The 26,048-nt window shown below is 43.4% G+C and overlaps 1 protein-coding gene across 6 annotated transcripts in view; it reads left to right on the top strand.

The window, feature by feature from the left end:
* The first annotated feature begins 1,803 nt into the window (after nt 1-1,803).
* The window catches only part of PTPRZ1 (protein tyrosine phosphatase receptor type Z1), a 103,615-nt gene continuing 79,370 nt past the window's right edge, over nt 1,804-26,048 (top strand). For 2 of the 6 annotated variants that reach the window (XM_083399219.1, XM_083399217.1), the window contains exon 1: nt 1,804-2,152. In XM_083399219.1, coding sequence (XP_083255345.1) covers nt 2,083-2,152 — 70 coding nt within the window. In that variant the 5' untranslated portion in view covers nt 1,804-2,082. The remainder of the gene's footprint in view (nt 2,153-26,048) is intronic. The other 4 variants (XM_083399218.1, XM_083399216.1, XM_083399221.1 and 1 more) reach the window with 2 other exon arrangements.

Below are 26,048 nucleotides of genomic sequence, written 5' to 3'. Positions count from 1 at the left end.
GAGAGTTGATCACAGCCCCTCTCATTGCCTCTTTTACACTCTTGATTAGAAGATGATACCCAGCTCTACCTCCCATTTAAATCAGAACCAGTGAAGGCGGTGAATGTCCTGTGTGAGTGTCTGGAGGCAGCTGGAGGATGGATGATGGCTAACGGATTGAGGTTGAATCCGGACAAGACAGAAGTACTGTTTCTGGGGGAGAGGAGGAGGACAGATGTTTCTTGAATGGAGAATGGCTAAACCAGAATGTGAAGCTTTCTCACACTTGTTGGGATTCATGAGAATGGTGCAAACTTAATTTGGCAGCTTCATTTTTAAAATGAGTGGTGCCAGAGTTTAGGTCAAACTCCTAATCTTGATGTCCGAGGGCTGCTAACAGTTGCGATAATTCAGGAAGCACCCTAAGGGCAGAATCCCATGTGCCCAATTGCTGTAAAAAGGATAGTAAGAAGACCCACACTCACAGAGTGAAGCCAGCTCTATAGGCTACCATAGCCTTCGCTCATCACTAACAGAGGCTGAAATATAAGGCTGCCATTACAGGGATTTCAAAGGTCTTGGATCTTAGGCAAGTCAATTGGAAATCTTTTTGTGTGTGTGTTTTGAAAGGGAAAAAAAAAAGCTCAACAACTTTGGGATTAAAAAACTTTGGTTCTTAAAATAAATTTCAAGAACTTTGGGGTTTTCCTTTAAAAACCTCGTCAATTTTGGGGTCTTCCTAAAAAATGCTCAAAAACCTTTGGGGTGTACTGGATTATGAAATATGGCAACCCTACTGAAGTACCTCTCACAGGTTTGTGGGGAAATGACCCCATGGGACAGAATCATAGCTGTCAATTTCCCCCTTTTTAAGGGAAATTCCCTTAAAACTGAGAGCCAGTGTGGTGTAGTGGTTAAGAGTGGTAGACTCGTAATCTGGTGAACCGGGTTCGCTTCCCCGCTCCTCCACATGCAGCTGCTGGGTGACCTTGGGCCAGTCACACTTCTCTGAAGTCTTTCAGCCTCACTCACCTCACAGAGTGTTTGTTGTGGGGGAGGAAGGGAAAGGAGATTGTTAGCCGCTTTGAGACTCCTTCGGGTAATGATAAAGCGGGATATCAAATCCAAACTCTTCTTATTATTCCGAATAGGATTCCTCGCAAGAAAAGGGAAAAGTTGACAGCTATGGACAGAATGTGGGGCTTGCTCTACCATTAGAAAGAGTGAGGAAGCCTTTAGGCAGCTGATCCCGGGGAGCCGTTCCCAGAGGCGGATTTAGGGGAGCACAGCCAGTTAGGTCACAATGGGCGCCGAGCTTGGCGGGGGGGGCACAACTATGATTTTGAATGGAGCATGAGAGGCAGAGGGGCTGAGGAGCGCGGTACGCTCTGTGTGTCCGGGAAATTCCGGACATGTGGCAAGGCGAAAAATCCCCACTTCATCTTTTCCGCAAGCTCTGAGGTAGCGCTTCTCTTCGTCTCCTGCTTTCTTGAGGGGAGAGGAGCGTGAGAGACTTGAAGCAGCAGCAGCAGCAATGGCGAGGAGCAAGAGCCCCAAGGAAGGATGCTCGGGGGGGGGGGGCAAGCCGCCCGCCTGCTTTTCAGGCGCTCTCTTTGCCCTCACGCGGGGCGCTACTCGTCTCGCCCCCCCGCCCCGCGCCTTCCCGCCAAACCTCCCACCTCCCTTCCCTCCCCGCGCTTTGCTCCTTCTAAGTCGCGCTCGCGCGCCAACTCCGCCTGCGTCTCGCGCGCAGCTCTTTTCTTCCAGCGTAGCGCGCGCGCGAGCTAGATGCGTCCCCCCCACCTCCCTTTCTCGCAGCTACGCGCAGGCGCGCACGCGCAGACACCGGCCGCGCGAGCCGCAACAGCGCTCTCTCGGAGCGCATTCGGTCCGAGGAGGCTGCGAAGTCCCTCGCGGAGAGAGAGAGAGAGAGAGAGAGAGAGAGTCTTTGGCGGGGATTATTTCGTTCTCTCTCGCTCGCTCGCTTCCTTCCCCACCGGGCGTAACGCCCTCCCTAGCCCGGAGAGAACCGAGCGAACAGAGGGCGGGTGTTTTTCTTTTCCATTTCGAGGGGAGGAAAGAAGCAGCCGAGACGGTGTGGAAATGCGAATCCTCCGGCGCTGGCTGCTCGCGTCCCTGCCGCTCTTCTTCTTCTTCTGCCTCTGCCGACTCGGTGAGTGTTTGTGGCGCGTGAGCGAGGCAACTTCGCCCGGCGTCGCCTCGCCTCCAGCCTCACGGGCCCCGGGGGCGGGAGGTCCCCTCTCTCGAAGCGGGGGGTCTGCCATTCCCCTCGCTCCCAAACTTGAGGAAGACTTCTCGGGATGTGCGCGGAGCCTGAGGTGCAGGGCAGCCATTCCGTCGCGCGTGTGTGTGGAAGGGAGGGAGAGCCCCTGAGGGAACAAGAAGAGGAAGGGAGAATAAGAAGCACCTGCTGTTTCCCCAGGGTCTCTCATGAGGGAAGCTCGGGCCAGCCTGAGCCAACTCCGAGGGGCCGAGGTCCCTTCAGAACCCCCCCCCCATAAAATATTTGAGCTCCCCTCTCCCCCAAATGGATGGGCATCGCCATTCGAATGGGGTGCAAACTCCGATTCTTGCGATCGATTATGTGGGGCGGGGCTTCGCCCCTCTTATTTTATTCAGGTTGGCACCCTCCCCTAGATGCCAAGTTCTAGGGGCTGAGGGATCTCCCCCCCCCTTCCAATAAAATATTTGAGGGGGCCGCTCCCTCTCCCAGTTGATGGGCAATGCCATTGAATGGTGTGCGTGCACCGGATCGATTGTGTGGGACGGGGCTTACCCATAGGCGTAGCCAAGGGGGGGCAGAGAGGGGCAGCTGCCCCCCCCATAATAAAAATGCATAGCAAACTGAGGTTCTGCCCCCGCCATATCAAAAATCCTGGCTATGCCCATGGGCTTACCCCCCAATATTTTATTCAAGTTGGCACCCTCCCGTAGAAGCCAACTTGTAGGGGCTAAGGGATCTTTGCCCCCCAATAAATATTTGAGGGGGGCAATTCAAATGCCGATTTGATTATGTGGGGCAGGGCTTGCCCAGGCGCATAACCAGTGGGGGCATGGAGGGGCAGCTCCCCCCCCCCATAATAAATAAAAATGAATAAAAATGCATTAGCAAACTGAGGTTCTGCCCCCCCCCAACAAAAGGCCTGCCCCTCCTAACAAAAATCCTGGCTGTGTCCATGGGCTTACCTCCAATATTTTATTCAAGTTGGCACCCTCCCATATGAGCCAACTTCTAGGGTCTTCACCCCCCAATATAATATTTGAGGAGACTGGGGCCCCCAAAGTTGATGGGCATTACCATTCAAATGGTGTGCATGCACCACGTAATGTGATCAACTATGAGGGGCGGGGCGTACCTGTGCTCCCCAAATATTTTATTCAAGTTGGCACCCATGCCCCCTCCTGACCTCCTGCTCCAGGAGGGTGCCCCTGTTTCTCTCTGGAATTGCCAGCAGACACATCGATTGGGAGGAAGCTGGGAGGGGGGCTCCTTCCCCCTTCCTTTTGCCTTAACTGTGAAACCACAAGGGAAAGCCTCGCTTGGTTTCATTGCAGAGCAGGAAGGAAGGATGCCCCAAGGCATAAGCTGTGCACAAGGAAGCAGGGACATGGGGGGGGGGGGGAGATGCTGCTGCTTCAGCCATTTGTTCTCTGCCTAGCCAGGCAGGAGGAAGCGCTCCTGTTGGCATCTGCACATGACATAAGGAAGAGAGAAGGAGGGAAGGAAGAGAGTCACTGAATGAGAAATTGCCTACAGTCCAAACAACGCGTTGGAAACAGGCATCGACCTGCCTGTGCAATGTGCTCTGTGTTGGATTGCACTGCGTGTTCGGGCAGTTGTCATTGAGTAGCAACCGCAAGCCACGAATGTGAGAGCTGTTGCCATTGACATGAATGACAATTGTGTCCAATGAGGGTGGGGGTGTCATAAGTAGGATGCAGTGAGAGCGGGCGAGGGTGGGAATTTCTCGAAGGAATCGTGTCAAATAGATGAGCTAGGCGTGCGAGCAAAACAACTAACTGTCCAATAATGTATCTGAAGAAGTGTGCATGCACACAAAAGCTCATACCAATAACAAACTTAGTTGGTCTCTAAGGTGCTACTGGAAGGGTTTTTTTTAATTTTGTCCAATAAATGTAAAATGAAATGAAATACGCGGTCGGGTTGTTATTTGCATGGAACGTATAATGATGTCTGTGGTTACATTATTAGCGTTTGCCAAACAGAGGACTAGAGCATATTGCTTCCTGTGCTGTGAGTGAAAGTAAATATTTCCTGCAGTCATTTATACCCATGTCCAGTTTTACAACAGATAAAGTAGATATTAACCTACATTTTTGTCCAATAGGTGCTGCTGCTTTTGGTTCATTAAACCTTTGTAAACTGTAAGGGATCAGTGCCATATACCAGCTATGCAAGAGATGCCATTATATTAAATGTATGATTTATTGCACATATAAAAGTAATCTGAGTTCCCATTTTGAAGACTGCTGGAAGGGCTTAATTTGTTGCTAACTGTGACTGGTTCAACAGAGGTTACATTAAAATGACTTGAGTAATTTAATGCCATTCTTATTGTCACTATTAAGTGCTTGGGGTTGATTCTTTACAAAGAGGTCATTTTAATGAAATTAGTATGTCCTCAACTGTAGGTCAAAATAGGTATAGTAGCAGAAATCTGCTAACTGAAGTCAGTAGCAAACTCTACAGTATTTGAACTTTATTTATTTCCTCATAATGAGGAAATGATTGTTTTTTGTCTGCATCTGTTGCTTGCAACCTTAATATCACAGGAATATTTATTGAGCCTTATTTTTTAAAAGCCTGCTTTTTCTGTACCTTTATATTACAAATCATCTTAGTTAAAAGACATAGAACAGAACCTTGAGTTTTGCAGGCTTGATGAAATATTTCCTTACTGAAGATCCTCAACGTTTACACTGGAAAATAGAATGCTAATTTGTGATATATGAATATGAAACTTGGACATCTAAAACATACAGCACCAATAAGATCAACAGTTTTATTCATACATCAGGTGTAACATTAGCTATATACGTCTGAAGGCCCCTGATTATTATTCAAATATGACCCGAGAGACTATAGCAGGTTGTTTCATCTCAGTGTTAGTCTGTTGTTGATCCTCTTGAGTGAGAATGCCTTCTATACTGAATTATGGGATTGTTCCCATGAATGAATATACTGTACCAAGTACTGGAGTATCATAGTAAATTTGGATGCTCATTATCTGTTTTCTAATCTATGCAATATTTCCACTTTGCTTAACATTTGGTTTTGTATTTTTTAAAATCATTTTTTTTAAAAAAAAAAAAAGTCTAGTTCCAAAATTATCGAGGAAATGTTTGTGTTTATGCACATGGGGCATACATATAACCTCATTGAGTCCCATCTGGGGGAAAGGTGTGGTATAAATAAATATATAGTAACTACTCGGTGGGGACGCGGGTGGCGCTGTGGTCTAAACCACTGAGCCTAGGGCTTGCTGATCGGAAGGTTGCGGTTCACATCCCCATGACGGGATGAGCTCCCGTTGCTCGGTCCCTGCTCTTGCCAACCTAGCAGTTCGAAAGCACATCAAAGTGCAAGTAGATAAATAGGTACCGCTCCGGCGGGAAGGTAAATGGCGTTTCTGTGCGCTGCTCTGGTTCTCCAGAAGTGGCTTAGTCAAGGCTGGCCACATGACCCAGAGGCTGGCCACATGGCTCCCTCGGCCAATAAAGCAAGATGAGCGCCACAACCCCAGAGTTGCCCACAACTGGACCTAATGGTCAGGGGTCCCCGTCGTTCGGTCCCAGCGCCTGCCAACCTAGCAGTTCGAAAGCACCCTCGGGTGCAAGTAGATAAATAGGGACCGCTTACCAGCGGGAAGGTAAACGGCGTTCCGTGTGCTGTGCTGGCTCTCCAGATGCAGCTTGTCACACTGGCCACATGACCCGGAAGTGTCTGCGGACAGCGCTGGCTCCCGGCCTCTAGAGTGAGATGAGCGCACAACCCTAGAGTCTGGCAAGACTGGCCCGTACGGGCAGGGGTACCTTTACCTTTACTTGGTAATACTAGCATGAAAAGTGTTTGCCATGACGATGCTGAAGACTGTGGTGATTTGATTGATCATGATATGTAGGCTTAGTTCATGGTGCATTGTTGTAATTTCATTTGCTTCGTTTCAGTGCAACTTTTTTTCTTCGTTTTGCGTTGCTTATAATATACTTGTATGAAATACCCTCCTCTCGGGAGCACCATAATTCATATCTTCAGCTGTGCTGTATAAATGAATGTGTGGGTGTTTGGCATCCTTACCAGTCTTAAATCTCTGGAAAGTATTGCCCGGTTGCACATTAATGGCCAGTGGTAACTCCTCAACTGAATGATCTTTTGTACTGTCTTTGTTTATTTCTCTCCATTGAGACTGGTTGGGGCCTATTTAGTGAATCTTGACCATATGAGTATAAATGGCAGTTCACAGATTAAACCAGAGGGTGAGCAAAAGGTCAAGAATGATACAAATGATATGATAAGTTTCACCCACAAATACTGCTGAGATCAGATTCAGAGGGTTTATATCAACCCCCCCCCCAAAAAATCGACAAGTCTCTCCAAATCCACACTGTTTGCTGGAGTACAAAGAAACTTAACAATTTTACATTAGATTGTTGCAAGACATTTGAAAAGCTGAACAAATGAAAACAGTGTGTGGATACTATGTATAAGGAATGAGACAGCATAAAGTTTGCAATTGTTAGTATGTTGCAATAATTTACATGGAGCGATGTTATTTACTCTTACAGTATTTGGATACATTTGCCGCATCATATAAATAGTTCATTTTAGAAGCAGTGATGAGTGGATACAGTGGTACCTCGTGTTACATACGCTTCAGGTTACATATGCTTCAGGTTACAGACTCCGCTAACCCAGAAATAGTACCTCGGGTTAAGAACTTTGCTTCAGGATGAGAACAGAAATTAGGCTCCAGCAGCGCGGCAGCAGCAGGAGGCCCCATTAGCTAAAGTGGTGCTTCAGGTTAAGAACGGACCTCCGGAACGAATTAAGTACTTCACCTGAGGTACCACTGTACTATAATGCAGCCTCTCCCAACCTGGAGCTCTCCTCCAAATGTTGCGAAATAATAGAATCAGAGGTGGAAGGGACCCTGAGGATCATCTACTAGTTCAACCTAAATATGCAACTGTCCCATACGGGGATTGAACCTGTAACCTTGGGGATTGTAGTACAGCAACATAAGGATAGCTCTACTGCTAACACCATCACCCTGGCCATGCTGGCCGGAGCTGATGGAAGTGCAGCAACATCTGGAAGGGACAAAGTTGCAGTCATGAACTGATAACAATGCCCCCTGTTTCCCCTCACAGCATTCTTCAAAGAGCTTGAGTCACTTACAGCCGAATTGGCAACCTAGTTGTGCTAAAGTACAGTATTGAATTTCAGCCTATTTAAGAACTGGTTTTCCCCCCAATGGGCCTGAAAAGGGCTTAAATCTTACTTTGGTTCCCCTGCATTGTCTTTGCATCTGACGTAGTTTCCATTGAATACTGTGGGATTACTGCAAAGTAATTAGTTTGAGAACTGTCATCTTAGCAAGTCTTGTTTTCCTTCTTTCTTGCACTTGTCATTTAAATGGTCAGTTCCCACTGTGGCTGCTCTAATTAGGAATTTAAGGGCGAGAAGGTTCAGCTCTTTTGCTGACAATTTCAATTTATCTTGAAACAGTGTTCTTCAACTTTTCCTTCGAGGGTTGGACGACTGAGTCGGTTCCAGAAATCGAGTATCACAGCTGAAAGCCTTATTCTTAAAACTTCACGCACCACTTGTGAGCCTTCCCAGTATTGCACCTCTCTTGTCACTATGCTTATAAACTCATCTCATTAAGACAAGTTCTGTTTGAACACACCAGAGGGTTCTGCATAAGGAAACATAAATCAACAGGAAGGAAATCTTTAAAGCGAAAAGCCTTTAAAGCTATAAGCTAAAAGTAAGCAAAGTAAAAAAAAGAAATGTACTCATCACTGTACAGGCAGCTTTTTCAAAGAAGCTTAACTACTAATATATACAGGTCTTTTTAGCCCCCAAAACCTCTTTTGTGAAGGCACACTGCCCCTGTTTTAACAAATATTTCAGATAGAAATGAACTTGCTTTGCAGAAAATGTGGGCAAGGAGTATCAAAGGGTGAGTTTACAAGTCACCTTCAGAAAATAATTCAGCGAAGCTAATGAGGTTACTCCAGACATTGGAATATTGCAGCCTAATCACTTGTTTAGTTTCTGATATTGCACCTCTTTGTTTCTGGAGTCAGAATACCTTCACACACATTTTTTTAAAAAATAATAATCCTAAAGGCAACTTAAATAAGTTTTTTAAAAAAACCATATCCTATGGTGAAATCTATATAGAGCAACATCTATGCACAAGGAAGTGTATGGAAGTAACATTTATGCACTTCCAAGTTGTTCTGCCCATCACATCAACACATCCTTAAATCATGAAGCAATCAGACTAAATCTGGGGGAATAAAGTAGGATGCCATAGTTGGGTTTTAGACTGATTTACATCCAGTCCTCACCCTGATTGGGAACAGTTGTCTTCCCAAGTGCATCTACTTAATGTGGCGGCTGTAATCAGCACTTTAAGCTTATCGTGTGGAGGGTCTCTGCAGCACGGGGAGTGTTATTCATGGTCTTCTGGCAGTGGTAACAATGTTAATACAATTATTCATGCAGCATGTTTTCTAAGTGCTCAAAGCACTTTGTGTACATTATGCCTGATCCATACTTTGTCATGCTTAGAATAAGTCCATTGAAATGAATTGGCCTTTTCTGGTATTGTTATTCCCATATTACAAATGAAGGCTGTTAGGTTGAGATATTGCAGCTTGCCTACGGTCAGCTATGGTTCTTACCTTGTTCTCTTAATCACTATACTTCTATAGTTTTGAATAAACTGACCTGATGTCTGAGATACCTTTCCCTTGGCTGGTTGATGGAAGTTCCACTTCTAGATCATGAAAACAATCCACATAACATCAATGATCCATCGGATAAACCACTGCTGATGTAATAGCCTCCTTGTGGAGCTGCCATGGAGGCTATTCCTAATGCTTCTGTGTTCAGGCCAATAATATATACAGCCTAAAAGAGATGTAATTCTCATTTCCATGGCAGTTTCTCTTAACCCATATGTGCTTCTTAAGGAACACAGTACAGTGGTACCTCGGGTTAAGTACTTAATTCATTCCGGAGGTCCGTACTTAACCTGAAGCACCACTTTAGCTAATGGGGCCTCCTGCTGCTGCCGCGCCACCGGAGCACAATTTCTGTTCTCGTCCTGAAGCAACGTTCTTAACCCAAAGCACTATTTCTGGGTTAGCGGAGTCTGTAACCTGAAGCGTATGCAACCTAAAGCGTATGTAACCCGAGGTACCACTGTAGTATAAAACAATCCCAGTCCCACACTACTTACTTTCTAGCAGTTTTCTTGACCCTTACTATAGATAAAATGTGACTTCAGGGCTTTGGAACTTTTATTACAAAACAAACAAACTGGTGGTAATGGTCACCACTGGCTCAGTTTTTTTCATAGTATATCTGAAATTCAGAATTCTTTCTGGGCTTTCTAGAAGCTGTGGGACAGTGGCAGTGTTGAACCCAATGTAATAAGTTAGGTTATGCAGTAAGACTATCTGGCATTACTGTTAAAGTAGCCATGGCAAGATCACACCACGTTAATAATACAGCGGGGGGGGGGGGGGAGAGATTGAGTATCATAGAGTCTGGAATATTTTCCAAAATGACAACTATCTTAGCAAAAGTATTGTGATGCTTTAATGACTAATGCATTTATTATAGCACAAGTTTTCATAGACTAGAGTCCATCAGATGCAGCTGTAGACAGGAAAAATGTAAACAGGTGAGGTGAGCAGGGAATGCAATGCAGTACAATGCAAACAAACCAGATTGACATTATGTTAAAGCTTAAATGCATTTGAAGTAAGGACAGTAAACATTCACACACCAGTGCTGAAAATGACTTATCAATGACATGCTTTTTATATTAATTAACATCTGCAATGGAATGTAAAAATCATCCTGGTTCAGGCCACAGGTGATAGAACTGAACTTCATTAGTTGTAATTCGGTGGTTTTGTGCTGGAGTCGTTCTTGGAAGTTGAAAAATATGTTATATTGGCATGTACCACTCTGTACATCATCACATATTTTTTTTAGAGCTCAACACTTACTGCTGCATGTAAGTGACTATTCCAGTATAATTACCCAGTAATTACCCATAAAGTAGACATTTCCAAACAGTATTCACTAAGTTCATTTGAGCTTTTTCCTGCTTCCTCACGAAGGAAGAATTGCTGTTCAATTTCACAGGAAATTCCATGTGTCTACAGTGTATTATTCTGGAGTCTGCCTTCTTTTCATCAATGTACTTTCACACAGTCATTATAATTGATCCCCCTAGCACTTCTTCATGTTCTAACGTCAGGGAGTGATCAGAAGGATATGACAAGAGCAGTGGCAAATGGTTAGGAATGATGGAAGCTGTAGTCCAGGCATAGGCAAACTCAGTCCTCTAGTTGTTTTGGGACTACAACTCCCATCATCCCTAGCTAACAGGACCAGTGGTCAGGGATGATGGGAGTTGTAGTCCCAAAACATCTGGAGGGCCGAGTTTGCCTATGCCTGCTGTTGTCCAACAGCATCAAGAGGGCTATATGTTCCCCTTTACTACAATAAGGCAACAGCAAATGCAGGTGGGTATTAATCTCAATCCAGTTAAGAGCAGCACCAAAAAAGCACTTATATCTTCAGTACCTCCAACCACCCACATAGTCCATGGCATAAGAATTCACACATATCAACAGTGGCCATGCATCCCATCTCTCACCTGGGCTTTGCCTAGTGTATCCTCAACCCTGGCTTCTCCTTCTCTCAGGGACCCTAAAAGCACCCATGCTACACCTCCCACTTCAAGCTGGGTGTTTGGCCAATGTGTTAAATACCCCAATGTGCATGCAGTCTACTCATGCAGAGTGTTTCCATGTAAGATAAGGTCCTGGTAGGCCCAGTCTTCCCCCATGGCAATGCAGGCATTCTATGCATATAGGACTGCTTTGCACACTGGCTAAAATGCACGGCTGGCATGGGGAATTGCCAGAATGCTAGGTGGCAGAGGGGCATAGCCACCAGGGGTGAACCCACTCTCCTATGAGGGATGCTGTATGAGCATCTCTATTGTCAGGGCTTTTTTCCAGCCAGAACTCAGTTCTGGCACCTCTCAGGTGGGTGCCATTGCCATTATAAGAGAACAAGAGAGGCTTTTGTGGCCAGTTCCAGCACCTATTTTTCCAGAAAAATAGCACTGTGTATTGTGATAAAAAGATTATAGGGTTTTGCATCAGTATAACTAAAGGGTGTCCAAATGCCAGCTTTATGTATACGACTTCAGCACACGGGTTGTTTGCAATGCCATAAGCATGTATGGTACAGATGGTGGACTGCACTTGTTTCCTAAAAAAATGGGACAGGAGAGGTACTTGAAAAGGTTGAAACAGAACAGTAGAGAGAAGATACAATTCCCAACGTAGTTGCAAACCTAGGTATGTAATAACTACAGAAGCTATTAATATGTGAATTACTAGGAGGTAGACACCTTTAGTGCTGTTGCTGTTTAGCAACGAGGAGCACTGATAGGAAGGCATGGGCAAAAATAGAGCATGAAAAGCAAAGGGGAGGAGATAACAGATGGAGAGACAGAGACAGAACAATAAGGGACAGGGAATAAAACAGATGAACTGAGAGAAGAGAGACTACAGAGATAGCGCACAGGTCTTAAAAGGAAGCTAAAGGAGAGTAGGCTACAAAGAAAACACTGAGAGTGGAATTGCTTGCCCAATGGAATGATCTCCCCTTTCCTCCCCCTGCTTGCTCCTTGGGGAGGGAAGATGCAGGGGGAGGGGGGAAAGCCTCACTGCACTAGCAGGAGTTCTTGCACTGACTTCTTCTAACAGAAATGGGTAGTTGAATCTGGCTCTCAGTGACAAGAATGTGTTGCCATGGTTGATATAGCAGTGAAACTCTTTTTATTTGGTAAAAAATGCAAAAGTGGGTGGCAGAGTAATCAGAGTTGAGTGCTGCTGCTGTAGATATTTATGGCTACAGGTGTTGCTGTGACAGTAGCTCCTTTATATCCTGAAACAACCAGAGCAGCGCAGTTTTGCACTGATCATTTTGTTGGTCTTTGTTCTCACAGGTTTTTAATCCCATCACCCATTCATGTGACCCACTTTGAAAATTAGGGGTTACGGATCTCAAATGTTATTAGCAAAATTAAAGTCGCATATTTTGTGCATGTGAAGAATTCTGGCTTGGTTGGAGAATTAATAAAACTTCAATCGTCCATCCAATTAAGTCAGCTCTGTCCTAAGGATATCAATGGAACTAAATTGACTTAGAGCCAAACACTTCCGTTAAGTGATGTCTAGATAGCTCTGAAAAGTTGTTGCAGCTAAGTAACAACTTTAAATATTTTTATCTCCGGTAATTCAGAATGGAGAGAGAGAAAATCACTAGAAAGTTTTTGAAAAATGAAACAAATAGTGTCCCCCAAGTATCAACATGCAGCTCTAGTTTTCTTCTTTCAATTGCTTTGTGTACTGAACATTGTATACAAATAAATGCACCCAGATGTATCTTGATGAATAAAGACCTGTTTCTGTGCACACAGAGATAGAATCTCACACACAGTCATTAGTGTATGTAAATTTTCTTGGCAAGTCTTTAGGCGTTTCCTTTAATGTGACTAGCTTTCTGTTGCCTTGAATGTTGTATATCAGCTAATTTCAGTATTCCAGCAGTCAGTGGAAAAGCTTTAATTTGAATTTAATAGGAATGGCTTCCTTCAAGCAATTTAAATCTTAAGAGGGACATTACTTAGCACAGACTATCCACTGAACCTCTGGAACACTGAAAATTAAAAAGCCTGAAAGCTCATGTTAAATACCAATGCAAGGAAGGCCTCTGGTCATCTTTGCCAGGTTCAGCCTCTTCTTCCCTACTTCTCTTCCAGTGGATATTGACTAGACCTGGAAGCACAGTGCAAAACTGGCTATTGTCTGACCCATGTTTTCGCTTAACTCAGTCCTACTCAATCTTTAATAAAAATAAATTTAAAAAAGAAAAAAACCAGTTACATTAATAGGGTAGGTCCTGAAAACACATACTTCAGGTGCTTTGGCAGGAACTCGGCTCTCCTAGCCACTTGAGGCTACCTGAGCTTCAAGCTCCTTGGATCCAAGGGTGCCTTCCAATCAGTAAACTTGCTCCTTCCAGTATAGTAAAGCCCTGTCCCAAAAAGAACCAGGGAGACTAGGTTCAGATTAAGTTCACCGGCTGACCTTGAGCTAGACACTATATCTAAGCCTCACATCTCACAAGGTTGCTGTGAGAATAAAGGGCGAGAGAATGAGAGGCATTTAGTGACCCAGAGTTCCCAGGAGAAAGAGTGGGATAAAATATAACAAATATATAAATATCTATTCATAGCCTTTCCTAGAGTTTGATATGCCACCATATTGGGACTGAAGCAGCTGTTAACGTTTCCCTCCCAGTTTGTCACGAACAACTTCATTTATTTCTGTAGGGGATTTAGCATCCCCTGTTAAATGTCTGTTTTATCACTGTGGGGGTTATGTAAGAACGAATATTTTTCAAGTGTTTTCAGGTGAAAAAGATTAATCTGGGCACTTCAGGCAGCCTCACTGAAGTCTATTGGAGTAATCTGGAATAAAAATGTAATATATAATTCATAAACCATGAACATCTGTAACCTGTTTCAAAGAAGCATGTGGCTCCTGAAACTTTTAAGAGCTGCAAGCACATATTGTCATATTGTACTGATACTGCAACAACAGCAACTGAGGGAAACAATAATTTTCACATTAAGTTGTCAATTGTTCTGTAAAATTGTTGTTTACTGCACCACTGCGTCACCATTTTCCGTGAGAGTTTTCAGCGTTTGGCATCTGTTGGTTAAGGCAAGAAAGCAAACTTCAGTAGTCAGCAACTGAATACAAAATGGACTCAACAGTTGTCATTCAAGTGTTCATACAAATAAGTTTAGCTTAGGAATTATTCTCTTTCTTCATTCACGGCCAGTAGGTCTATACAAAAAGATTCGGGGTGCTGCTGCTATTTAATTCTCAGTGCTTCTGTGCCTTTTCTGAATCATGCTGTCTGCTGTGGGATTTGTTTTGTAGGAATCTTGCAGAGAAATGTTCCTACCATGAGCCAGTAGTCTTTATTATCTGCACAGAGGGAGCTCCAGCTTTCCCCTTCATGGCAACGTGACTGCAGTGAACAATCTGCTGGAGGCTTTTCTGACTCACGGTGTCATCTCCTAGAGCGCAAGCCTCAGAGGAAACATGGGGATGGGAAAGATAAATTTATACATCCCTAAGTCCCCTTGTGAATGTGTGTACAAATGTGCTAAATGTCCCCCAAATATTCAAATGTTTACAATAGCTATACAAATGCAGTAGGTCGATTTTGTACCTGTTGTAGTTCTCAAAGTGGGATGGTGTGGTGTAGTGTAGAATACTATCCCACTTCTTTTCAGGTGGATCTAAAACTATCCCATTTCCCCCCAAGTTATTGTAAAACTCTTCTGGGATTGATTGATTGATTGATTGATTGCATATACACCCTGCCATTCCTCCCAAAGGAGCCCAGGGCAGCAAATAACAAGCAATAAAACAGTAAAAGCTTCTTTTAATAATTCCAATACAGATGCAGACTGCATGTCAACTTAAAGGGCTGGTTGAAAGAGGAATACCTTCAGAAGGGTTAATATTTAAGGGGAGGGAAATCCAAAAGGTGGATGCCATGACACTAAAGGCCTGATTCCTATATTGTGTGGAACAGACCTTCTGATAAGATGATATCTGTAAGAGGCCTTCCTCACCTGCAGAACATAGCCATTGACTGGGTTTGTAAGGGGTGAATGATCTTCCCAGTATCCTGCTCCCAAGTTGTATATGGCATTATAAACCACAACCTTCTGTCTCTGCCAGCTCTACAAGCAACTCTGGCTTGGGCAAGGCTAGAGAATAGAAATAAGCCCCATAGTAGCATGGTTTTTTTTCATTGTGGATGCACTAATTCAAGCTTGTTAGCAAATAGTTTACACAGCTATTGATAACAGACTAAACGAAGTCTGTGCTAATTTGAAATGAAGCCATCCACACCCACCCCACCTACCCTTCAAGCACTGGTTTAGTAAGGTAGGGCTGCCTGGCATGATTCAGTAATGAAAAAAATAGATTCTTGTGTAATCATGACTTAGATGTGGAACTGGGTTCCTTCTGTTATTTATTCATTTAGGCTGAGGTGACCTAATTGATGATTACCAAAATCTGAGCCTTATTTTGCTTTTTGGGCCTCAATGCCACCTAGTGTATCTCCTGTGATCATAGGAGCCAACTACTAGAGTCTTTGCCCCCCAATAAACTATTTGAGAGGGCTGCCCCACAAAAGTTGATGGGCATTGTCATTCAAATGGTGTGTGTGCACTGCATTGTGTGATAGATTATGTGGGGTGGGGCTTACCTGCCCCCCGCCAATATTTTATTCAAGTTGGCACTGCACTGCTGCCTGCGATTATATGGTAACAATGAAAAGGAGTAAGCTCTTTATTGCTGTGATTCAAATTACCTCTTACTAGTGATGAAGCACTATTAAGAACTGGACAGGATATGGCACAGAGAATCTAGGTGGATGGGGAAAAACAGTTGGGAGTTTGTAACGTTTGACCTGGACTTTTATTACAGACATCGTCAGGGGGTCATTCTTATTGTAGTGTTGAGAAAGGAAAGGAACAAGGTCTTCAGTGCCTTGATGTACTTAAAGTCTTTCTGTTTGATCTGGAAGTAGATGCTTGGAATGAGGTTTGTTGAATTGGAAGAAGAACAACTCACAGAAAAGAAGGGGGAAAGATAATTTTAAGTGCCAAGTAATGCTTATAAAGCTCAACTGACATTCTCTTTAAGGATGAGTTTTCAACATAATCTTCAAATTGCTCATAAAACAAATTCGACTAGGCTAGTATAAGCAATGTACCAAATTCTTTGCACATTGGCTGGGGAATATATGTGATTTATTGCCTACTGCATTGATGGATTCAGTAAATCATTAGCTATGGGTATTATGTCACACATAGGCAACTGTGTTCCATGTGTAACTCTGTCACGTTCATATTTGTTCAAAATGACAGATGCAAGCCCTGAGGAAATGAAGCATGCTTGATTTTATACTTTGGTCAAATCAAGTTTCTGTTCCTGCAAAATAATCTATAAAAGCTATCCTCAGCTTGGTGTAAGGAGGTTTAACAGCTATTTTAAAACCCTACCTTAATCTAGTCCTAGAATTATGTATAGGACTTGATTTGAGAGCCAGCTGTTAGGATTAATCCTAAGAACCTGAGGTGTTCTTCAAAGTTCTGAAAGCTTCCTTCTACCTGAAATGCTCTGCTTTCATTAGTTTTTGACATGACTTGTTATATTTTCACACTCCTCTGTATCATGCATATATGATTTCTAAATAAGCTGATTTTCTGTTCATTCAAGATACATGGCTTCCTGGAAAACTCTTCAGCTCTCAGGGAAAGCCTCAGGAGATAGCATGAGGAACAGAGTGTGTTATGTGTCAGAAACAGGGCTAATCATCCAAAGGAATAAGCATATGTTGCCCTCTTAAAAGTCTTACTTATGTAACTATGACACTAATTCACTGCTTTTTTATTGGCTGATTTTTATAGCTATTGTGTCCCAGCTGGACTTCTATGAGGCATTGACTGTGCTGCAGGCCAGAACAATGAATCCTCATGTTCACATGATGCAGCAGCTATAGCACGTGAACAAGAACAAGTAAAAAAGTTCAGTTCTCTGTATGTCAAGCCACCTCCACTTTGCTGTGAGAGATGGGATGTTATCACATACAGTATTTGGGTGTCCAGATTCACATCATCCAACATTTCTCTGATTAAAATAGGGACTTCCTATTCAATAATAATAATAATATTTATACCTCACCCATCTAACTGGGTTGCCCCAGCCACTCTAGAAAGCTTCCAACATGTATAAAAGGTAAAGGGACCCCTGACCATTAGGTCCAGTCGTGGCCGACTCTGGGGTTGCGGCTCTCATCTCACTTTATTGGCTGAGGGAGCCGGCATACAGCTTCCGGGTCATGTGGCCAGCATGACTAAGCCACTTCTGGTGAACTAGAGCAGCGCACGGAAACACTGTTTACCTTCCCACCGGAGTGGTACCTATTTATCTACTTGCACTTTGATGTGCTTTCGAACTGCTAGGTTGGTAGAAGTCCAACATGTATAAAAAATATTAAAACATTAAACTTCGCTATCCAGGGCTGTCTTCAGATGTCTTCTAAAGGTTATATAGTTGCTTATCTCCTTGGCTGGGGGGGTTGCATAACTCCACACCCTCCAACCCTCTCAAATGAAAACAGGGACATCCTAAGGAAAAGCGGGTCATTCTGGGATCAAATCAGGAACTGGGGTGACTTCTTTAAACCCAGAACTGTCCCTGAAAAATAGGGACACTTGGAGGATCTGCAGATGCAGTACGTGCTGTATATTTAATAGCTGAGTAAAAAGGAGGATTTTGGGAGGTGTAACTTTTCTCATGGCCACAGCACTGTGACATGGCAGGAAACACTTGCCTGTAGTTCCTGTCATACAAAACGATTGACTATCATGGTCCATTCGAGCTCCATGATTCTACGATTCTATTTAAAAGTCAACAGCCACATCATAAGCTGCAATATTTATGGTCTTCGTACTGCACACTGTTATATGCAATGATTGTTCCAGCTAAGGTCAACTTTGTGGGGAAATTGCAAGACTTTGCACAGTGTTCTATGGCCCACCAGCCCCCTCTAGGCTTTTGGGCAGAACCTTGCCTTGGACCCCTTTACTGGAGTACCCTGAGTTTTATCTTGGATTTCGGAGGTGGGGCAACTACCTAGCTACCCAACCCCCCCAGCTTTAGACTAAGAATCCAATCCAATGCCTTTTTCTGCCAAAAGTTGTGGCCATTGCAACAAAGAAGGCAACCCTCCCCCTCCCCCCCCCGACAGGCCCAGTGCATCTGCAGGCAAATTCCTTCCTAGCTATGAATATGGCGACTGAATAATTCCACAGCAAGGCCATACATATGAGCTGCCTGCCATACATATGAGCTACCTCTGTGCAGCCACAACACAGAGAAGGGGCAGGCGGGGCAACTGTGCTGTGTGCTGGAAGCACAACTGGCTCTATGCCCGGCTGGTGGATCCCACAGAAGCCCAGCCCTACCACGTCCACCACCAGATCATCACCCACCAACCAGACCCCAATTGGCTCAATAAAGTTTTACATTTTGTCAGGCAATCTTGTCAGTCCCTGCAGCCAGCCGAGGCCAATACTGATGACCAACCACACAGGTGTGTGGCTCCGTCTCACGCCCAGGATTGAGGAGGCCCAGCCTGCATTGCTTGTGTGTGTTGTTATGTGCCTGGTGCATGTCACAAGTGTGATGTCATATGTGCGATGCATGGCACATATGCACTGTCACATCATCAGGAGGAGACCATGCGTGGAGTGGCTTCAGTGGCTGGTGGCTCCTCTCTCACACTCAGGAGGAGCCCCCAGTGCCACATTTAGCCTCCTCTGCCCCCTCCACATTGAGGGTTCATTGCACCCTGCCAACAGATATTATTGACACAAGTTGATTACTTCTCCCTCATTACCTCGCAAGCTCCGCCAGTGTCTGAATTACAGTGAGTGGTTTTTACATGCCAGCTTGGTCACTGTATCCCAAATGTCTGCTAAATCTTTTTTTTTCATAACAAAATATTATACTAGGAACTTTAAAGCCTAGAATGTGGCTAGAATGGTGACTAGAATGTGGTGAAATGCAAGCTTGTGATAATTGCAACAGAAAGCTTTAAATACAAAGAATGACATGGGAAGTCCACCACACAGAGACTTTTTCCTTATTAAAATTGTTGATATTATATATATATATACTTCAGGGATGAAACAAGCTTTTCTAACATGAAGAAGATGCAAATAAAACTTTTAAAGAACAGTGTGATTATATAACAATGACCCTTGTTAGCTGCTTTTTGAGCATCTGGGACTTAAAAGTGGGGAAAATATTTTGTAAATAACTAAAAAAAAACCTAAAAAAAATATAGAGCCATCTAAGAGTCACATCTTGATAGAATCTTATAAGTGGAAGCCCAGTGGATATAAGCTGGTTAATGTTATATTTTCTTTGGCCTCAGGGTCCTGTTTCACTCACTTTTTTAAAGCCTAAAAGGACTATAAGACATCTTTTAATTTAGATTTATTAATTGCCACGTGAAATATTTTTCTCCTCCAAAGAAGCCATTAGGTTGCACTGTATAATGACACTTAATAATGAAATAATAATCTTAAAAATTCAGCTTGCATGCCTGATTTTTTTCCATTACATTATTATAAGCTCCCCATTAGATGTCAATAACCTTATAGTCATTTCCTGCTCTACCATAGGAACTGCCACCCCCTTTCTTTTCTTGTTGGAAATTACTTTGAATGAAAGGTACATTGTTCAGAACATTGCATTGCTTCATAGAACTAAACCAATGACTTAATGAAGTCAGCTGCATAATATCAGGCATGCAAATCTAATTCTATCTTGATCCATCTTTTATTATGAATTTAGTAGCACCTTTGTTTTCTGCAGACATGGTAAGAATAGGCTTTGCATTGCCGAGACTGAAAACAAGGCCTGTCCAGTGCTTGAATCTAAATGTTTGCCCATATATTTTTCACTTGCAATATTGTTTCGGTCACTATGTAACTCAGTGTTTTGTGCTATTGCATCACTGTGTATATTGCCAATATGCCTCATTCAGGGAATTTATGCAGTTGCTTAGCTGGTCCTAATGATCTGAGTGAACTGAGTGCTTATTGTTGATTGCTAGCACTTATTTATGGAATAAATATCACCGAGGGTAGAAACACTTTTGTGAACATCTATACATAAGCTAGATGACTTTGCAGCTGTGGGTGACAATGCCAAAACATACGTTAAAAATTACAGCGGTACCTCGGGTTACAAACACCTCGGGTTACAAACACTTTGGGCTACAGATTCCGCTAACCTGGAAGTAGTACCTCGGGTTAAGAACCTTACCTCAGGATGAGAACAGAAATCGCATGGCAGCCGTGCTGCGGCAGTGGGGGGAGGCCCCATTAGCTAAAGTGGTATCTCAGGCTAAGAACAGTTTCAGGTTAAGAACAGACCTCCAGAATGAATTAAGTTGGGTTGCCCCAGGCACTCTGGGCGGCTTCCAACACATATAAAAATAAAAAAACTTTTTACAAGGGTTTGAGATTTCCTTCCAGTCTCTCTTGGGGCCTTAAGCGAATACTTTGGGTCCAGATAGCACTGGCTGTCCCTAAATACACATGCTGTTGCAGGTCATATCTGGTTTTTAAAAAATAAACTTGTGTTCCTTACTAGTTTCAGGGGAAAATATATATGCATTTTTATTTTTAAAATGTAAAAAGAAAAAACCACCCGTAACTACATATTTTCTGAGTATGGTGCGAAAGAGAGGTGAGAGTCAGGATACTTAAAAGAAGCAGTTCAATTACCGTATTTTTCGTCCTATAGGACACTCCGTCCCATAGGACGCACCTAGGTTTTTTTTTGGGGGGGGAATAAAAGAAAACATTTTTTCCTCCCCCCCCAACCAGGTCGGGGAACAGCGGGATGGCGGTAATGCACCTCCCCGCTGTCCCCCGAGCTTGTGGGGCTGGCCGATGTCTGCCCGGCGCGCGGGGCGCTCTGCTTCAGGGCGATCTGCACGCTGGGCAGCAGGCTGCTATCCACAGCCTGGGGAGCCCTGTGGGAACTCCCGCAGGGCTCCCCAGGCTGCGGATGTCTGCCCAGCGCAAGGGGCGCTCTGCTTCAGGGAGCTCCTCACGCCGGGCGGCAGGCTGCTATCCGCAGCCTAGGGAGCCCTGCGGGAACGCCCGCGGGCTACCCAGGCTTGCTGATATCTTCCTGAAGCCTGGAGAGTGAGAGGGGTCAGTGCGCACCGACTCCTCTCGCTCTCCAAGCTTCAGCGAAAGCCTGTATTTGCCCCATAGGACACACACAGATTTCCCCTTCATTTTTGGAGGGGGAAAAGTGCGTCCTATAGGGTGAAAAATACAGTAAGTCTTACACAAGATGTGCCAACTGAGAGATTAGCTCTTCACCCCTCTTTACTCCTAAACATTTATGCTCTGTACCACTTTTTATTAATATTTGCTGAGGCTATAGCATTGCTTTGGCATCCACATTTCCTCTGTATGAGTGTTAGGGAAAGGTTAACTCACAGCTAGAAAGAATCAAGTGAGAAAGGTAATTTCACAGGCAGAAACCTCTGGATTTACTCCCTCGGGGTATAAATGAGAGGAAAGAAGGAATGGAAAGAGGACCAGGGAAAGGAAGCTTTCAGTGCTGAGAATGGATGTGAAATGGGGGAAAGTGGGGGGAAAGCCAGCCAGACTGTGGTTGGGAGGAGCCTATGACACAAAGTTAGTAGCTCTTGAGAACCGTGTGTACAATTTTACTGCAGCTGTCCAAGGCAGGGTGTTTATGCCATTTTAAGAGCCATCTTCAGATTATAACTGCTCAAACAAATTTAAATGAAGACATATTACGCCTATGCAAAGGTGGAAGAAAGCCAGATACTACTCTGGATAGGAAAAGCAAGAAGTTAATAAATGCAAATTTTGTTAAATGCATCAGTTCAAGCATTCTCTCTACTAAAAGTCACGATCTAGCAATTAATATCAAGAAGGGAACTATTCTGAAGGTGTAAATGCTGCTTGTTTGTGTTCCGTGTTTTTTTAGCTCTTCGTGTTAATTAGTGGCTTTTTTGTATACTGTGGATTCTGTTCCTATGAGGGTATATGATTAGAATAGTTACATCTACCCTTGACTTATGAAGGGTTTGTTTTTTTAAAGGCTTGTGATAGAAAGTAGTAATTAACCCCGAGCCTAGTAAATTTCCAGCCTTTGAGATCAAAGGCAAATACACTAGCTCCATAATTAGCTTTGTATGCTACAAAATTAGATTCCAGATGAAAAAAAAAGCAGCCTTTATTAAAACCCATGAGCTTTGTAAAAGGGAAAATGACTTCAGTAGAATAAAAGCTCCAGATTGCTTTGGTTAAGGAATAAACAAGATGCCTCTTTTATGATAATGCAAATATTGGCACCGTTTCCACATTTTGAGGCTTTGCTATAAGCAGAATATTTCTGTGTGCCTTCCAAATGGTGTGGGAATTAAAAAAACCCACAAATTGCTTGTTTGTTGATGAAGTACATAGAGGTGAATTCTGAATATGAAAAGTAAAAGGAGCAATATGAAACCTGAATGCAAATACCAAATCTCGGGCTTCGTATAGGTGCATCTCAACACATGTTTTTCTGCTGCAGAACAAGCTCTTTCTTCAGACATTACTCCTGTATTAACACACATATAGTGTCCAGAAGCAATATTGTCTCACCTATGTCTCACCTTTCACCCCACCTCTTCAAGTGGTCACCGTCATTATTTTCCTCAAAAAATTGCAGGTTTTTCTGTTTCCCAGCAGTGAATATCCCACTAAAACAGCAACTATAGAGCTTTGTCTCCTCACATATATGACAAAAAGCATTATTTATTAAGCAGAACACATCAAACACCACAATTTTTATTTATCAAAATATGGTATAATTTAAGAAATATATTATCGCTTCCATACAACTAGGTGTTATGAACTTCAGAGAAAATTACAAACCTTTCATGTTGGTTAATATTAATAATTTAACTAACTTTGTCTTCAGAGACAGCGGGAGATGTTGCAGAAGATATATCAGAAAGATTGTGCTAGTAAACTATTGGCTTTGTTCACTCTGTAGACTTGTGTAAACTTTCAGAGACCTGGTGTGAATGGTTGGGTTCTGAATCTGTGTCCATGGCAATCTGTTCAAAGTATAAAGGGAAGTTACAATGGTGTTAACCCATGAAAAGGGTTGGCTGTTTTCATGGAAAGCTGTCAAGACCTGCTTTGCATTCATATAGCCAAGTTAATCAGAGCAGTGAAGAGTAAAAGATTTCTATTTCAGAAGTGGCAGTGGTTGTTGTTTTTTAACCAGATCTGTGGCCACATTATAAAATGTGTATTGCATTGCTTAAATAAATTCTCCTCCATTTTGACTCCTGGATCTCCTCTCTCTGCATTACGATCTGCACAATATTTCACCAGCACAAATAGTTAAATAGGGGTTTTTCAACCCCCCGCCCACTTTTATTTTTGCTGTCAGGCTGAATGAGATAATTGATTTGAGAAATGTACTGAAAAGTTGGCGGAGAATAAGAGGGTCAGATAAACATCTAATTTTCCATATGCATCCAATTGACATAAAGTAAAAACATAAGCATGTCTCATAAAACCAGTTTCATTCCTACTTGACTGATATTCTGGCTGTTCATCAATGTTTCTGGCATTATATTCCCAGCATGCTGCCTCAAGGAGAAGAAAGTGAACTTGAGCTTGCTTGCAAAGACTGAGGCTGGGTCCCCACACTCCTATTTCCTGCGTTGGGTTTTTAATCTGTGTTCACAGGATGTTATCCAAAATACATATGCATCCTTTGCTTTGTTATAAAACGTTACCCTTTGATGGTGTGGTTTCTCAAACCATCTTCACGGCGATTGCAGTCCTTAAGCCATTCCTAATAAAGGTCTACTGATGTGGACAGCTTGGTGGTGGTGGTGGTGGTGGGGAGCTGTGAAATGCACAAGGAAAAGCACAGCTGCATGCTAAAGCAGTCATATGAGCACCCTAAGACTTTTGTAGGGCTTTGCCATGCAGGTAACATAGCATGCTTCCAGATGGAGGTAAAACCCCAAAATATAATTGAACCAGCCAGCCGACTGTGGACTAAACTGCAGGTCTACATTCCATCCTGACAACTGGTTTGATGGGACAGAGGGTATCTGGGGGGGGGGGATATGAGCTGGAGTGGGTCAAAATTCTCTCCAAATCTAGCTGATCCTCATAGTTGCTATTTACAAAACCGTAATGGTATGCCCCCACACTTTCTCAATAAAGGTTCCATTTTCTAGCTGCAGAAAGTTCTTGGGTCTTTCTATTTCTCTCTGGCTGTGGAACATTGATAGCTTAGTGCAACACTGCTATGACCTTTCTGTTTACAGTTAGCTAATCTGAAGCCTGTAAGAGAGTGTCTCTACACCGAAGAGCTTCCTGTTTAAATAGAGGGATAAATAGAGTACAAGATGACAATTGAAGAAAGGTCATGGCTTCCATTATTTGGTTCAACAAACCAAAATGAGACTTTTCTTGTTATGTCAGTACCATGAGATGCTGTAAATGTTTTTGGTGTTGTGTTAGTAAAAGGGTGGCATAGTACTGAAAAACAAAGATTATGTCTATGTTGGTTGTTTCAAATACTGTACCTTTGTAAAGAAAAATTACCTGAGTTTTGATAGCACTGGGGGGTCCCTATAATCTTTTAGATTTTGGTTATATTTTGTATGGCTTTAGTAGGGCCCTGGATAGACCAAGGACCCTCAAGGTAGCATATTTATCTCACTTTCTGAAGGTTTACGGATAGATTTGGATTGCTTCATTTATCTCTGTTTTGATTCTGTAATATTAACTTGCTGTGGTCTGTGCTCAGACTCAATGTGTACAGTGGTACCTCGGGTTAAGTACTTAATTCGTTCCGGAGGTCTGTTCTTAACCTGAAACTGTTCTTAACCTGAAGCACCACTTTAGCTAATGGGGCCTCCCGCTGCCACCGTGCAATTTCTGTTCTCATCCTGAAGCAAAGTTCTTAACCCAAGGTATTATTTCTGGGTTAGCAGAGTCTGTAACCTGAAGCGTCTGTAACCTGAAGCATATGTAACCCGGCGTACCACTGTATTTATAAGCCTAGCAGTTGCCTGTGGGTGAGCAGTGTTGAAACAGTAACAGTGTATAGTTACACTGTTACTTATAACTTACACTTATAAATGTCTCTCCATATTTGGTGGGACTGAAGCCACCAAAGGCATGTGTCTGGGACTCACTGGAAACTGAGGAGTTGTGGCTGGATACCAATAAGTGGGCACCAGGAGAAGCAAGACTGGAGACTGACTTGGACGAAGTTATCAGTGATCTGGGGGAGCCTGGGAGAAGCTGCAGGACAGAAGAGTGAAGCACCCATGCAGAAGGAGGGAGAAATAAGTAAGCCTGGTATAGAGTCAGGGTCTTCCACACCTCCTCTTCCTGCCCACAACTCTCCTGGCTCCACTGTCTTCCAGGACCAGGAGAGGATTGAAGTCAGAGGTACAAAAACAGATTCCACGCAGTTGGACTCTTCACCTGCTAGTGGGCAGCTCAGGTGGGGAAGATACATAAGCTGAGGTTTGTGGTGGGGCCTCTGTCTTGTTGCACCTGCCTCATTGGGTGCACACTTGAGCTTTCATGAAGCAAAGTTCTGGAATATATGTGTGCATCATACCTGCTCCAAAATCGCCCTTTGCCAATTAAAAAATATATTTCTATCCACCTTTAGGACAAGCCCTCCCAAGTTAGCTTGCAGTAAAGAAACATAATAAACACAACATCAGATCAAAAACACACATGGGGGCAGCAATAAAAAGTTTGGTGGAATGAATTTAGGAAGCTGGGCAAAGTGGAGCTCTTGGTGGAGAGAAGTCTACAAAGAGTAGAAAAACCATGGAAAAGTCCTTTTCCGCAGTATCTCCTAGCCTAGTTGACTTCAGTGGAGAGCCAGACAGCAGGATCTCTGAGGTTAATATTAGGGCCCTGGTAAGGTTCATATGGATACAGTTGGTCTTGCAAAAACTCTGAACCTAGACCATTCAGGACTTTAAAAGTTAGCAT

The sequence above is a fragment of the Podarcis tiliguerta genome (assembly GCF_965153285.1).
Source record: "Podarcis tiliguerta genome assembly, chromosome: 10".
Classification (NCBI taxonomy): Eukaryota; Metazoa; Chordata; class Lepidosauria; order Squamata; family Lacertidae; genus Podarcis; species Podarcis tiliguerta.
Note: the sequence above shows the minus strand (reverse complement) of the source record. Positions and strands in the feature narration are given on the sequence as shown.